Below are 15,274 nucleotides of genomic sequence, written 5' to 3'. Positions count from 1 at the left end.
ATGAGTTGAATCATGACATCAAGCTTCTGCTTTTCACTAAAATACCACTATTTTACCATTACAACCTCCCCCTCCTTGCTACATCCGTTCCTGTTCTTCCTGTTCTTCCCTACCCCATGTGATCTATCCAACCAATACATGACAGTGTACCAGAGAGTGTACAGTATGGTCGCTACTGTTGCCATTCAAGTTAGCATAGTTGAGAATTCTGTCTGTTATCGGGCTTCACTGCTGTAGTTTACCTTCATCAAGCCCAAACCACGAAAAACAGGCCCAAACCAAAAGGGCTACTTGACGCGGGTGAAACACAGCTCAGTTTTCGACTCAAACGTCAATTTGTTGTGATTGGAATAATGTAATTCCAAAGTGACTTGTAAGGTCAATGTGTATCCATGACATTCTCCTTGTTTCGTTTTTGTTTTTGTCTAAAAACTGTTTAGAATAGCATGATTCACTGGGAGAAACACATTTCCTCAGATTAATTGAATTGTGGCTTTTTATCTTAAAAATATGGAAATGTAAACCCTCTCAAGTCGGCTTCACGAAGGTAAGTTTTGGATTTGAGACATTTTTTTTATTTTTTATGTACTGTGAAAATATGTAACTCACGCCCCTTGAACGCAGCATGAGGGTCACGTGAGATGCTCCCCTAATAATGCAGTGACGTGGTAGAGTTCCGTCAGTAGAGCGGTGTCTGACAGCCTGCCTGCCCGGGCCAGCAGCTTTGTTGCCCGGCTTGGAAATCCGACAAAGGGTCGGTCCAAGACGGAGCGGAGGACAGATTCTGCAGGAGTCGAACAAAAACCAGCGGACTGACACACCGGAAAGGGAGGTGAAAGCAGAAGTTGTTTTCCCCTTCAGGACTCGAGGAGCATGTTTTGGCAGTGATTGGACTCAGAGGTGGAAGAGGATATTATTTTTTTATTCTGTTTTGGCCATGGCTTTCATTGCGCTGATGCTGTAACGCAAGCAGCAGCCCGCCGAGCATCGCGAAGGAGCAGCCCGCTCTCCTGCTGCTCTGCTGCCGCTGCTCTCCCTCTTCTCGACCGGGCTCCGGATAAACGCGTGCGGATGCTGTGGTTTGTTTTCTCTTCGTGTTTACGTCAAATAGCATCCGCGGAGAGGGGGATGAACTGGGATAGGAACGGGGAAACAACAATGAACCAAAACAATCATTTATTACGTATAGTGTGGTAGAAGGAGGCTGTTGTGTAGGACACAAGGAGCAGGAGAGGAGGAGTCGCAGCAGGAGGAGAACCAAAAAAAACTGCAGGTTTGTTCAGACTGTGGGGATGAAGACGAGGAGGGACCTAACACATCCAAGGTGTTAGTGTGATTAGAGGAGAGGGGAGCCGGACGGGGAGAGGCAATAAAAGCGCAGGTTGTACCCAATCCAAGGAGGCGGTGATGGCGGGTAAAGGCACCGGGGTTCGCACACTCCGGCAGCCGGCTGCAGCCGTGTCAGCATCCGCAGCAGCATGAGGAGGAGGAGGTACGCAGCACTGCACGTCTCATCAGTCCTCCACATCCTCATTATTCATTTAGCCTTCCCCGCCCTCCTCTCCCCTCCATTACATCCAGCCATCCACCCTTCCCAGCCTCCTCGACTCTCCATCCATCAATACATTCATCCTTTTATGCCCTTCCTCCATGTCCCAGCAACCTGCATCTCCTCTCCATCAGGCACTTTTTGGACACCCCCCCAGTGGCTTCCTTAAATGTTGCAGTGACACTCCTCCAGCAGGTGTTCAAGGCAGGTACGCCACTGGAAAATTTAGAAGAGTTTACTTTGATTTGATTTTAACTTCGCCCCCTAAGGATGAATGTGAATGACAGCCGGCCGATCTGGCATTCATCCTTGCCCGAAGCAGATCACAGATTCCTGAAGGTCTAATCACTGACATCAAACGGGTCAGCGGTCCATACCGGAGCCGTATTCTTTAGCTTCAAGTTTAGGAAACTCCTGCCAAGAGGCAAGACCAGGGAGTTCCCATTGATCCAGTTCAATTAACAGGGCTTTTTTATCCACTTCATCACATCCAGCTGCCTGAGCTGTTTGGCACTGAAAGCTTGTGCATGCTAACTGCTGAGGTAGACATTAAGAAAAAAAAAACCATCAGCTAAGCTCACCATCTGGGTATTCACTCTGCCCACTAGACTATGAAACTTTAATAGGGTCTAATTTTCAAACCACCTCATAATTTATAGCCGTGGCGTCTGGACCTGCATCCCCCGAAAAAGAGTCTGAGGGAGGAGGACACAGCCAGGCTTTATTAACAGAGTAAAACAGAAATACTGTTAGACTTCCATTCCCTGATTGAAGTTGGCATTAGCACAGTGAGAAGGGCTGGGTATCACTCTCGCTGAGTGGAAGAAAATCACTGTCATATAATATTTACTACGGCTACAGTAGCCCAGAGCTGCCAAGCTTTATTTCCCAGAGGGCTCTTGTATTTTTGAGTCCAGTTTTAATAGGCCGCCCGCTCTTTGGTTACAGCCATTTTTAAAGCACGGATGACTCTAAATGTTACCTTGTACGTCAACACTTTTATGGCTCTGAGTCGTGCGTTAAAGGATCAGTTCACACAAAGAGAGAGCAACGTTTTCTCATTATGTTTCTTTTAGGGTAAAGTTTTGAGATGCCGTCTGCGGTTTGAGTAGAAAAGCCACAAAATGGCCTTATTTATGTACTCAACTCTAAAAGAAATGCAATAAAACAATAGAAGATGACAATGAGAGTTTTCAGAAAAAACCCAAGATGACATCTTCGAATAGCTTTTTTTTGTCTATGTATTCAGATTTCTGTCATATTACAAAGAAAAGCATGACACTGGGGGATGTTTTTGCAGTTTTTCTGAATGATCTAAATTCTTATCAAAGTAGTTGCAGATTTATAATCTGGGGAGCGATTAGTTGACAAGTGGACTCATCGCTTCACGCTCCAAATACACAGATGTCACAGGGAACACTTTTCCTTGGAAACTACTGTTGTTTCTATCGAAACAGTCCCTCTATCGTACTGAGGAGGATGCAGGACAGGGGCAAATAAACCTGTCTGCATAAAAGAGAAAATATGTTTGTCATTTGGGTGAACTGACCCTTTAAGGAGTAATTATGGACATGTTTTGTGATAAAGGGCTCCAGTGGCCTGGCCCAGATCTGACCAGCCATGAAGGATAAAAAAACAACAACAGCTGGCCATCCAGTGTCACTCATCTGCTCTGCAACACTAAGTGAGAACGCGACCCTCCTTTTCTTCAGCGGGTCTATTCTATTTGAGTCAGATACACCAAACCTGCGCTCTTAAAGGGTCGGTTCACTTACTCACACATTTATTCTTCTATTTCTTGGAGAAGGTGTTTGTTTTCTATATACAGGAAAGTCTGATTATTCAGAGGAACAGGGGCACTGTTTTTTGGAAAGATCTATCACATGTCATTTGAATGATTTGAACACATGGAAAATTCCCCCAGAAGTAGATTCAGCACTGAAAATTGGCTTATTAAACATATGGCGTGATTGTCAGGCTCTTGCGCAGTGCCCTATGCCCTAATACAGGTGGCATTACACAGTACACAGTGTGTAATGCCAGAGTGGCGGAGGGTCGACACACCTCTGGGTGTACGGAGCACAGAAACAGGAAAAGGGCTTCAGATGAATGGACAGCGTCACCTTGCCCAGTGGTTAAATTAAAAATTGGACAAACGCAACGCAATAAAAAACACATAATTGTTCAGAAATGAGATAATAAATAAGTAACATTGGCAAATGCTCACTGCGTGAACAGAGCCAAATTTTTAAAGTTTATCCAATCTCACTCATACCAATATTTTACACCCGGGCCAGCTTGCACCACTGTAGTTTCCAGGAACTGCGTGGAAAGTAAGTAAGCTACGCTGAGTAACAGCTGGACACCGATTGAGACTGATTAAAAACTGGTTAGCAAGCAAATTGCAAGTAATTAAATAGTTATAGAGGATTAATTGAATATTAGCTAACATTAATATAGAAATGGTCGAAATAGCCCAAAATGAATGGATAAACAGCTGGAATAGTTAGCTACAAGTATGATTAATGAATAGTTGAAATAGTTAGCTAAAAGTAGCCTAATTAATAATAGGCTAATACACCAAACCAACCTAAACATTAACAGTTCAACTGAATAAAATTATTGGAATAATACCCACTTCGATATAGTAAATAAGTGTTTGGAACATGTCGGGTGGTGTAAATGGATAGGCAGCTTGAGTCCATCTGATGGACCTGTGAAGGAATATCTGAAGAGGGGGAAAAAGCAATTAGCAGCCATTGAAATGAAACATTGAAGTTTGCTCGATATTATGAAAACCCCATACCTCACTTTGGTAAAGGACAAGTGGGACTTCCAGCTTGTCTCATAACACCCAGAAAGTTAGCAAGAGGAAGAACAACAACACCGCCCTCGCCTCTATCTCACTTGTTTTCTCGGCAGTGAACTCCTCTCTGCAATCAGATGGTAAACAGCAGTTAGAAAATGACAGATTGTTGAGGGGAAAGGGCATCTGAACAGGAGAGGGAAATGACCGGGATGAGGAGGGATTAAGATGAGACCACAGCAGCACTCGGAGGAGAGGTGCCGACTCAATAGCAGTCTATTTACTTTCAAGTGACTGCTCTGAATAAAGCCCCGGTCTGAATTTGCTGGAAGGTTTCTTTTTAGGATGGGCCCAGCGTGACCTCATCGAACAAAAGCAGATGTGACACTCTTAACTCAATGCCGTGCTGGCCAAACCACAATGGAAGTGAAACTATGGAGCTATGCGAGCTACGTTTCTTGCAAACATCAGCAATTAAACAATGGAAGAAGAAGTCTCAAAGAGAGCGTGAGTGATTGAAGAGGTTGTTTCCCTCGACGAAGACCGTCTTTGAGACTTGGGTTTTGTTTTTTAGCTCCCAACCTTTAAATGCTAACGGGAGCCAGGGCAGAGTCTCATTAGACAGACACAAAACAGTGGGCATTCTCCTCATAATTATCAGGCATAGCAACTGTATTCTCACCAGGCTACGATGAAGCGTCAAATGGACAATTTTTACCACCAATTTAAAGTTGGTTAGTGCAGCACTTCAGGGTTTGCAACAGAATTAGAGCGAAATAGAAGAGGATTGTTTTTGCATTTCCTCCCAATCATTTGAATGTCAATTTGAAATTGACAATTCTTTCCTCCCAAAATCGAAAAACCTTGGTAAGCAAAGGGAGGACGCTCAAATTAGATGAGTTGATAGTTGCTCAAGATCATCATTTTGTAAAAATCAGGAAAATGCGTCACTCGAGCTGAGAATACAAAAGTCATCAGAGTTCTCCAGTTGTAAAAGAAAAAGCAGGATTCAAGAAAACTGTATTTATCCCCAGGGGGTAATTACAGAAAGAAGGGGAAGTGTTTGTATCCTCTACTTAAGTAAGAGTAGAAATAATGTACATTAAATATAGATATTGATAATATATAGTAAATTCAGTCTTGTATTCAAATTTGCACTTGAGTAAAAGTTCATCAGTGTCATCAGTAAAATGTACTAAAGTTATTAAAAGAACTCATCATGTAAAATGTCCAGCATGAGTGTAATATTACTGTAGGCTTTATCATCACTGATGTGTTAATGTAAAAGCAGCACATAACCATTGTTGTTAGTCAAGGTGGAACTACTTTATTTACTGTTGGTGAGTATATGTTATAGCACTTTTAAGCTTTAATTAAAAATGTATTAATGTAACTAAGAAGTGAATTAAATGAAGTGGTGTAATGTTCAAGTATATATATATATATATATATATATATATATATATATATATATATATATATACTGAATATATAATGCTGCCTTAAGCAACTCTGACTCAAGCTGAAACAAATATTTAATTAAATTAATTAATAAGTTGATTGCAAACAGCATTTTTGAGCATCTTCAGTAATTTGAATTGACATGATCGTTAACTGAATATATTAAAGTTATTATGGGCTCTGGGCAATCATAATGGCCGTTTTGACACATAACAAACAAACAGTCCATGACTCGAGACAATAATCATTGCTTTCAACCCTAGGAGCAATCGTCCTCTAACAGCCACAACAATCATCCTCCATACTTCTTTGTGAAGGCAGCCTTGTGTCTTGTTCTTCATCTGGGACTTTTCTTAAGCATTCAGACTTTTCTTTACCCTGATGAATGTCGTGTAACATTAGAACAAATCATAAATGTAGTGATTGAATGGGGATTGTTGCTTCAAGGCAGTGAACCTCAGTCTGCCACCTAATTAGGCCTGTTTCAATAAAGCAGAATTTAACCTCTAAGTTCAGGGAACAGCCACTCTCAATGGCTCAAAGTGCAGAGCTGTATTTGTCTTGAGGAAAATGTGTCACTATCACAAAGTGCACTGCTTGAGTGAACGAAGGTCATATCCCCATTGACATCAGCAGAGCTTGTTTTGCATGCATCACACACAATGCGGAGGCAAAAATGGTCTAGGCTGTTTAGAAAGGCGTGGAAGCAAAGAACGCAAACTGTGGTTAATGGCATACTTACCTCACTGTTTTTCCTCCTTTTACTCTTTGAAGCTGATGTTGTGACAGAGACAACATTATAATGTAACGCCTAACATGTCACTCCTCCAGCCTTCGTTCTGATTATTGACCGCTGCAGAATCGCTGGGGCTTTAATTAGTGCTAGTGTAACTAATTGGCTTGCATAAAAGTGACATTGATGGGAGGCAAGGAAATGCATTAATGAGGAGAGACATTGGCGGATTAAATAGAACTGCTAATAAGTAAAAATGGACGCCCAGCGAAATTGACATTTACGTCGAAAACACGAAACACTCATGCACTCAACCATTCATGGCCGTCTACATGTGAGTGCGTGGGTGGGTGGGTGCGTGTGTGTGTGGGCATCGATTACATGTGAACCTCTGTGTAAATGTGTATTTATATGTGTATGTGTGTGTGCACACTTCATCAGAGCTCACGTAACTAGATGTTCATTTAGTTGACAGGAGAAATCTCTCAAGCGTTGGATATGCTTCGATGTAAAGTATGTTAACCTTTAAAACAAAGCCGGCCCTGGCCCCTCTCATTCTCCTGTAATTGCTCGCGCTGGGTAAGCACACTCGCCTGAAAAGGTTATCGTGTTCCTTGCCAGTTGTCATGATGAATGAGCAAACGTAGCAGGAAATGAAAATTGGAAGTTTAGAAATTCTGCCTCACACCGAGCCGGCATGTAGCATTCGCAGAAAAAAATGCTCTGTTCGGTAGCTGCGAAATATTAAAAAGCAAGCAAACAAATAAACAAAAAGGCAACGGAGGAAGTCGGTAAATTATCACACGAAGTAGAGGGAGGTTGAATTCAAGACTTGCACTGCTGCTACATTAATATTCACTAGAGTCTTGTACAACCTGCAGGTTTCTGCTGGCATATACTGTTTTCCCTGGCGGTCTGTGTGTGTGTGTGTGCGTGTGTGTGTGTGTGAGAGAGAGAGAGAGATAATGATGTATGTTTCAAGTGTGGATACAATTATGTTTGATGTGCGCATGCATCTTTAGTTTGGGTCTATAGACACTGTGAGTCACTGTGTGCATTGTTTGCGGTGTACATCATTCTGATCTGCATCACATGTTGTGATAGTGAGTCTGTGAACACCAAGAAATGATTACGTGTGCTGTTTTCAGTGTGCATATGATTATGTGCAATGCACAGTAAAGTTTTTGCTTGTGCAAACTGATTGTTTGCCTTGATGGTTACAGAATCAGTGTGCGCCTACATGATCGCCTTTATGCTTCCCTTGGCGCACAACTCCCCGTGGGCAACAGATGCAATCATTTGTGTCACATTTTGAGTTTGTGTGTATGCATGTGTACATATCTGCGCATGTTTCCTTGTATGTCCTGTATTTATATATGTGTTACAAGATCGAGCAGCCTGGGTGGTCCCAACTCCACTCGACATTAGGCGGCATCGATAAGCTGAAGGTGCAAGGTGAATGGCGGGTGAAGGCTGTTATCGCCAGAGGCTGGCTCAGGCTTCAGCACCACTGACTGCTGGACCCTGAAAACTCATTTTGACAGATGCATCTCCTCCCTAGCTGTCGACGTGCAGTGGGGGGTTGATGACACTCGCTCACCCAAGCAGCTCTGTGTAGCGTTAGCCGGCATCACGTTGAGCAAACCTGCAATCTATACTTCTGCCCCAGGCATTATGCTGAATAATGACATGCAAGAGGCAACCGACATCTCAAAATGCCCAGCTCCAGACAGTCAGCTTATAGTTTACATGAAGAATTAGAGCATTTTATGTTCTTTGTTATTTATAACTGTGAGATGTGTTCGTGATGATCTTGGAAAAGTTCTTATTTTCTGTCATTATGTGAAGTAATAGAAGTATGTGCTCATTTAGTCAGTTTTGTTTACGGTGGGATTGATCGTGTGTTATGCTGTATTTCATCAAAGAGGCACACATTTGGATGCACCTTTCTTTCAACCATACATATGCACACTTATATTTACAGCAACAATCTTCTTCACTTTCATCAGAAAGCCACATCCCCAGAGCCTGTTGTGTTCTATATCTCTGTCCAATCAAAGATGCTACAAAGCTGTCGTATTGATTCAGCTTCTCCCTTCCAAAATGTTAACTCATCTTACCAAAAGTGCCTTTTACCATAGTGGGCACTGCATCCGCAGAAAGCTCTAATTGGGACTTTTGCAGAATTGTCTGAGTGTGTCAAAACAATCCATGAATAAAATGATTAAGAAATATGCTAGGCTCTCCCCACAAGTAGAATAAAAACACATCTGCAATTCAGACAATTGGCATGTGGCTCCGTGCCAGTGAACAGGGGGTGCTTTTCAGACTGCTGCCAACACTGTTTTCTCTGTTTTTTTCTCTCTTTTCAGATAACAGAGAACAAACACAGAGGTGACCCTGATCATATCCTGAAGGAGACAAGGCATAGAGCATGACATTGTGTTTGTCTACAGTGCCAAAGAAGAGCCAGGGAGAAGCCTCCATGGCCAGAGAATCATCGCCTTCCTAGCTCCACCAGGAGCCTTTTTAACCCTGCTGCAAGCTGCACTGAGGGGCTCAAACGTTCCCCTGACTCCACCAGGAGGCTCACTCCGACTCATCTGCCAGCTCAGATAACCCTCTGACTGTTGGCAACCACATGTTTGAGGTGACTGTGTGTGACTGCCGCCGCCGCCCATTCTCGAGCAGCAGCAGCTTCCTGCAACCCCGATCTGCACCATGCAGTGGAGACGGCGGCACTGCTGTCCCATCAAGATGACCTGGACCGTCAAGCGTTCGCTCTTCAGGACCCATGTGGCCGGCCTCCTCTCACTAGCTCTGCTCTTAACCCTCTTCTTATTTTTCAGCCACCAGGACTGGCTGCCAGGACGCAGTGGGCCCCGGGAAAACCCGCTGGCATATACTGTCAGGGGCTTCCGCAGCCCAAAAGGAGAAGCTAACCAGAGCAGCTCCCTGAGGAGCCTGTGGAGGGAGACTGGGTATGTAGCACCAAAGCCTCTGCTCAACCTCAGCTCTCAGCAAGCCGACGGGGCAGCGGGCGAGGCAGCAGTAGGGGGAGGAGGAGCCAGGATGGGCGTGATGGGGCTTGGGGACTCTATGAGCACTAATAACAGTTTACAGAAGGAGATGGGTGTGGGAGGGAGGCTCAGCGCTCAGCCCTACCGCTACATCTTGAACGAGCCCTTCAAGTGCAGGGACAGCACGCCCTTTCTCGTCCTTCTCATCGCTGCAGAACCCGGCCAGGCTGATGCCCGTAACGCCATCCGCCAGACATGGGGAAATGAGAGCATAGCAATGGGCTTGGGGTTTGTCCGTCTTTTCCTGCTCGGCACAGGAAAGACTTCAGACACCTACCTCCAGAGCAGTATAGAGGAAGAGAGCCGCGTTCACCACGACATCATCCAACAGGACTATCAGGACACTTACTACAACCTGACTATCAAAACCCTCATGGGCATGAAGTGGGTGGCAACCTATTGCCCACAGGCCTCCTATGTGATGAAGACAGACAGCGACATGTTTGTCAATACTGAGTATCTCATTCAAAAGCTGTTGAAGCCCGAGCTGCCTCCCAAGCAGAGGTACTTCACTGGCTACCTGATGAGGGGCTACGCACCAAACCGTAACAAGGACAGCAAGTGGTACATGCCGCCGGAGCTGTACCCAAGTGAGCGCTACCCGATATTCTGCTCAGGCACGGGCTACGTGTTCTCAGGGGACATGGCCGAGTTGATCTACCAGGCCTCTCTCAGCATACGCAGGCTGCACCTGGAGGACGTTTATGTGGGGATCTGCCTGGCGAAGCTGCGCATCGACCCGGCGCCCCCTCCCAATGAGTTCCTCTTTAACCATTGGCGAGTGTCTTACTCCAGTTGTAAGTACAGCCACCTAATCACATCCCATCAGTTCCACCCCAATGAACTCATCAAGTTCTGGAACCACTTGCAGAGCAACAAGCACAATGCCTGCATCAACATGGCCAAGGAAAAGAACGGCAGGTACAGACACCGAAAGTTTCATGGAGAGAGGCCTCCGTGATGCGTCCTGTGACTACCACCCGCCTCAAAAAAGGGAGATGGGCGCACTGTAACTACAGCCGGCGGAGGGCATATTGAACTCAGCACTATTCACTATATGAGGGAAAAGCACATTGTTTTTGGTATTGTGTACAGTCGATGATTCAAACTATTTTTTTAATTTGAGAAAAAAATGTTAAGTATCGTGAACCTGTTGAGCTATTTCTAAAAGGAAGGTGTCTGTGATGTGAAGCATGCACAGAATTGCTGCTGCTCAAGAGTGGTCTTTATGATAATTCAGGTGCCAACAGAAGGTGGTAAATCATGCTACAGTTCATGTGACGGCTTTCCTCGAAAGAGTAGTACAGTATGTCGCACTCTACAAGTAAAAAAAGAGACACAATTGTGTTTACACAAAGGGAAATGCACATGTATTTTGTCGAAAGTTACACTACCTAAATATGAATGAAAGTATCTTTGACGTTGACCAGTTATGCTGCCCTGTTTCTCAGTTGTTTACTGTTTACTTTACAGATTGATCAAAGAACACGACTCTCACGAGAGTTTTATCTGTCATATACTGTATTTCATTTTAAAAAAATCTACATGAAAGCACTCATGTCACGTCAGAGATGACTGAGATTGTATTTTTTAAAGCTTTACATTGAGTATGACTCTGCACTTGAGCAAATGTGCAATGAATTAATTAACAATTAAATGTACTGAACTCATTCTGTCTGTAGTTGTGTGTGCTTTATCAGGGACTCATACGTTCAAGCACCTTTAGTATAACTGCATTGTCTATTGTCATGGACAGCAAAATATAAACACTGGCCGCCGATTGGAATAGGAGGTCTTGGCCCAGATATCCACTGGCTACACCGGAGCCCGAAATAGAAAGACTTTATTGTTCACCAGAAATTGGAAATTGGTTAATTGCAACATGCTGTGGGGGGCGGTCGGTGCACACGCTCCTAATGAGCCATTGCCCCCCAGAGACTAAATTTGACAATCAACAGTATTACCTTGCCAATATTTCCTTGTGATTAGATCATATAAAACAATGTGGAAAATAATCAACATATCTGATCTGACATTTGCCATGGTTCCCACAGATCCTTGAAATCATTGAAAGTTTTTGGAATTAAACAGATATGGGTCAATGAAAGTGCTTTAAATATTTAATGCAAGTTGAGCCATGGAGAAACTGTTTTTCTGAGTTTTTTTTTACTTTTTTACTAACATCACACATTATGTTGTTTCACTGTGCTGCGTTGGAGAAGGTGGGAGACGACATCATTTACCATCCCTATAACACAGCACAATGAAAAGTGTTCACACATTCAATTCAACGGTCTGCTCTCGTTATGTTGTGTTATAACAGTAATTAAGCCTGATCCGAGTGTCAGACGTTGCCGTGTTAGGTCCTTGGATATGAAGGAGGTGTGCCTGGAAAGTACTTGAATTCGATGTTTCAGACCCTGTGTTTAATAACAACCGAAGATTTAAAATATATCTCAAGAAAACGACTCAAACTGCAAAACAGTTTGCTTTAGGTTAGTATAATTGAATATTTCACACTTACTTTAAAGTGAACTCTGAAATAAAAATATCTCTGTGTAAGCACATATAACTAAAACAAAGAACTGATACCATTTACAAAAGACGGGCAGTTAAATTGAATACGGGGCCTCACTCAGTTGTTGAGGCAGTCATGTGACAGCTTGTGATGCTACTTTCTGTTCACATACTGTACTTGATTTCATTTTGATGGCGCTAAATACTTTTGGTCATGACTGAAAGAACGAGGTCGCGGGTACAAGCGGCCGAAATGGGTTTCCTCAGGAGGGGGGCTGGAGTCTCCCTTAGAGAGAGGGGGAATAGTTCAGCATCCGTGAGGAACTCGGAGTAGAGTCGCTGCTCCTTTGCGCTGAAAGGAGCCAGTTGAGGTGGTTCGGGCATCTAGACGTGCCTGGATCGGTGTTCCAGGCATCTAGACGTGTACACCGATCCGAGCTGGGAGGAGGCCTCGGGGAAGACCCAGGTCTAGGTCGAGAGATTATATCCCCACACTGGCCTGGGAATGCCTCAGGATCCCCCAGTTAGAGCTGGTTAATGTGGCCCGGGAAAGGGAAGTTTGGGGTCCCCTGCTAGAGCTGCTGCACCCGCGCCCCGACCCCGGATAAGCGGATAAAGATGAGATGAGATAAATACTTTTCCACTACTACCTAAGACTCTGTTTTAAGTTATTCAGTGAATCATTAGTTCTGAGCCTCAGACAAACTCTGTGATGGATTAGGTGACGCAGCTCAGTCCAGGAACTTGCCACTGGAGAAGATGTAACCCAAAGAACGCATCCTTCTCATCACCTCTTCTTATTACGAGTGCCCAGAATTCTCTCCTCACTTATTTTCGCCATTGTTTCCCCTTTTATGACTAACAGTGGTTGCATGTTTACTGAACAATCATGCCATCTAAAAACATCATTTCTGAACGAACCAGGCAAATAATGTGTACTTTCTGCAAACATAACCACCGATCGTTAATACGAGGCGGCGTCGTATGCAGTGGACCTTGAAGAAATGCATTAACTTCCTAATAGAAAAGTTAAACATTCAGGTAAGTTCAGGTCAGTTAGAAACAATGTGAAGACAATCAGGCTGAGTGATGAGAAATGAATTAAACATAAACTCTCTTCAGTGTCCCCCGGGGAACATAAAATATTCAGCCGCAAAACACTAAGTTTAGATTTTAATTAAAAATGAATGCATATGATTTTGAAAGGCTGCCTGTGATAATCCAGATGGAACTGCGCGCGTGTGTGTGTAGGTGTGTGTGTGTGTGTGTGTGTGTGTGCGTGTTAGACAATAACTGAATACACACTCCAGAGCTCAGGACCAACAACAACAAAGGCATATATAATTGGGTGATGACTTAAAATAACTTATATCAGTTTGAGGCATCTAAATGAAGGAGTGGAGAGCAGGGACTCCTTTATTTTTTTTATCCGCCGCACATCTGTCAGTCTCGTTTTAATCGCCTATATGTTTGAGTGATTCCGTTGAGGGAGCGGTAAAATGCGTAAAGTTCACACAATAGTATATTTTAAGCCGCTAATCACTAAGCAGAAGGGTCTCCGGGGAGGAGGAGGCTGAGAGGTAAAGACAGAATATCAAGATGTTCATCTCAGATAAACTGCACGGTGCAAAGAATTATTTGATGCTGGAGCCACAGGCAAAGAAACAACAGCTTTATTTGTGTCGTTGTGTGCAGTCATGACAGTTTATTCCTGCATACCAACCTCAGTTTAACAGATATCTACAGTTTAGGAAGGTTTTTAGGGAAACATCACATCAAGATCTCCTTAAAGTCATCCCTTTAGTATTTAGTGCATATCTTTTCCTGCTCTGAAGACTCCAACGCTACTTACAAAGACAAAAAAGGTAAAAAAGCAGTGTTACTATAGTTACTAAAGTGGTCAGTTACTAAAATGTACTGTAGATTGTTCACAGCAACTAACAAGCCTGGCCTTTTTTAATTTTTTAATTTTATAACAAGCTTATCTAGTGAATTGCCCTGAATATATGAAGTCTGGTTTGATATTGTTGAGTTACTTCATTAATTTAACTGGCTGCTGTTGACTTGGTAATGCTCATGTATGTCAATGTTTGTTTAAAAGTATGTTCAGTTAAAAAAAAGAGGCTATTCATGTTAAACAGGTAGCAGAGTATGCTACGTTTAGAGCACCTTCATTTCCTCCATATAGGAAATAGTTCATGCCACACCACCTGTTTCAGGACACAGAGTATTGTTTAAACAACCTGGGCATGCTGTCCTACCATAGACAGACTCTTTGTCCCCTCAGTGGGACACAGAAATTACAACTGCTCTCTACCTGTGAGTAAACCACCGGGCCTGGATTCACAAAACATTTCACCTTACCACTAGGATGTCTCCTAAACAGCATGAAGAGTTCCTACGAGAGTGTTCCCTTGAACCTTTGGGCTGTTTTGGGTCTGTCAGTAAATTCTTATAGAAATACTGAAGAGGGTATGCTGCCATATCCAAATACAGATTTTAAAATCAAACGTAGTCACTGATGTAACATCAAACAAAGAGTATTACAGGCTCCTGACAAGTTAAGTGTGCAGCTAATTGTCTAATTGATAGGGAACGTAAACCAAAATGGACACAAGAGCAGTTTGTACTTATTGTCCAACTTGTGCATGAAAGGAAGGACATTAAAGAAAAATTCAGAGTCAGGATAATTACAAAAGATAAGAAAGAAGTGTGGGAAAATGCATCCCTGGAAATAAACGGGGGCTTTCCCACAATCATTTAAGGTTTCGAAAATGTTGATGTGATAACAAGGTGAATTACAGGCAGTCGCCATTTTAGGATTGTTTGTGTTTGTATGTATTTAGGATTTGCTCTGAGTGACTTCCTCTTGACTAATTCTAACCGTTCAAAGACTTAGGAGCTGGTTTTAACGCTAAAACGCTTCCTGAAATACTGTTAAACCAAAAATGTAAGTACTGACGTAAGAGTTGCTCCTAAGTCAGAAAGGTAGACGCTTCTTAGGTTTAGGCTGTTTTGGGAATACGTGCCATGAAATCCAACAATGCTATATGGCTAAAGTTGCAATTACTGGGTGAATAACGATTTAATTATTATCAAATAGAAATATATCAGTTAGTAAACAAAAT

The 15,274-nt window shown here is 43.1% G+C and overlaps 1 protein-coding gene across 2 annotated transcripts; it reads left to right on the top strand.

Annotated features, from left to right (window-relative positions):
- The first annotated feature begins 759 nt into the window (after positions 1-759).
- Positions 760-11,216, top strand: b3galt2 (UDP-Gal:betaGlcNAc beta 1,3-galactosyltransferase, polypeptide 2). 2 transcript variants are annotated; one of them, XM_083940483.1, is made up of 2 exons: positions 760-1,492; positions 8,922-11,216. In XM_083940483.1, the coding sequence occupies exon 2, from the start codon at positions 9,271-9,273 to the stop codon at positions 10,588-10,590; it is 1,320 nt and encodes a 439-aa protein (XP_083796609.1). In that variant the 5' UTR covers positions 760-1,492; positions 8,922-9,270; the 3' UTR covers positions 10,591-11,216. The 2 variants fall into 2 exon arrangements, with proteins under 2 accessions (XP_083796609.1, XP_083796608.1); XM_083940482.1 differs by having other exon boundaries at positions 760-1,757.
- Positions 11,217-15,274: the final 4,058 nt, after the last annotated feature.

The sequence above is a fragment of the Echiichthys vipera genome (assembly GCF_963691815.1).
Source record: "Echiichthys vipera genome assembly, chromosome: 3".
Taxonomy (NCBI): domain Eukaryota; kingdom Metazoa; phylum Chordata; class Actinopteri; order Perciformes; family Trachinidae; genus Echiichthys; species Echiichthys vipera.
This window is presented reverse-complemented; position numbering and strand designations above follow the sequence as displayed.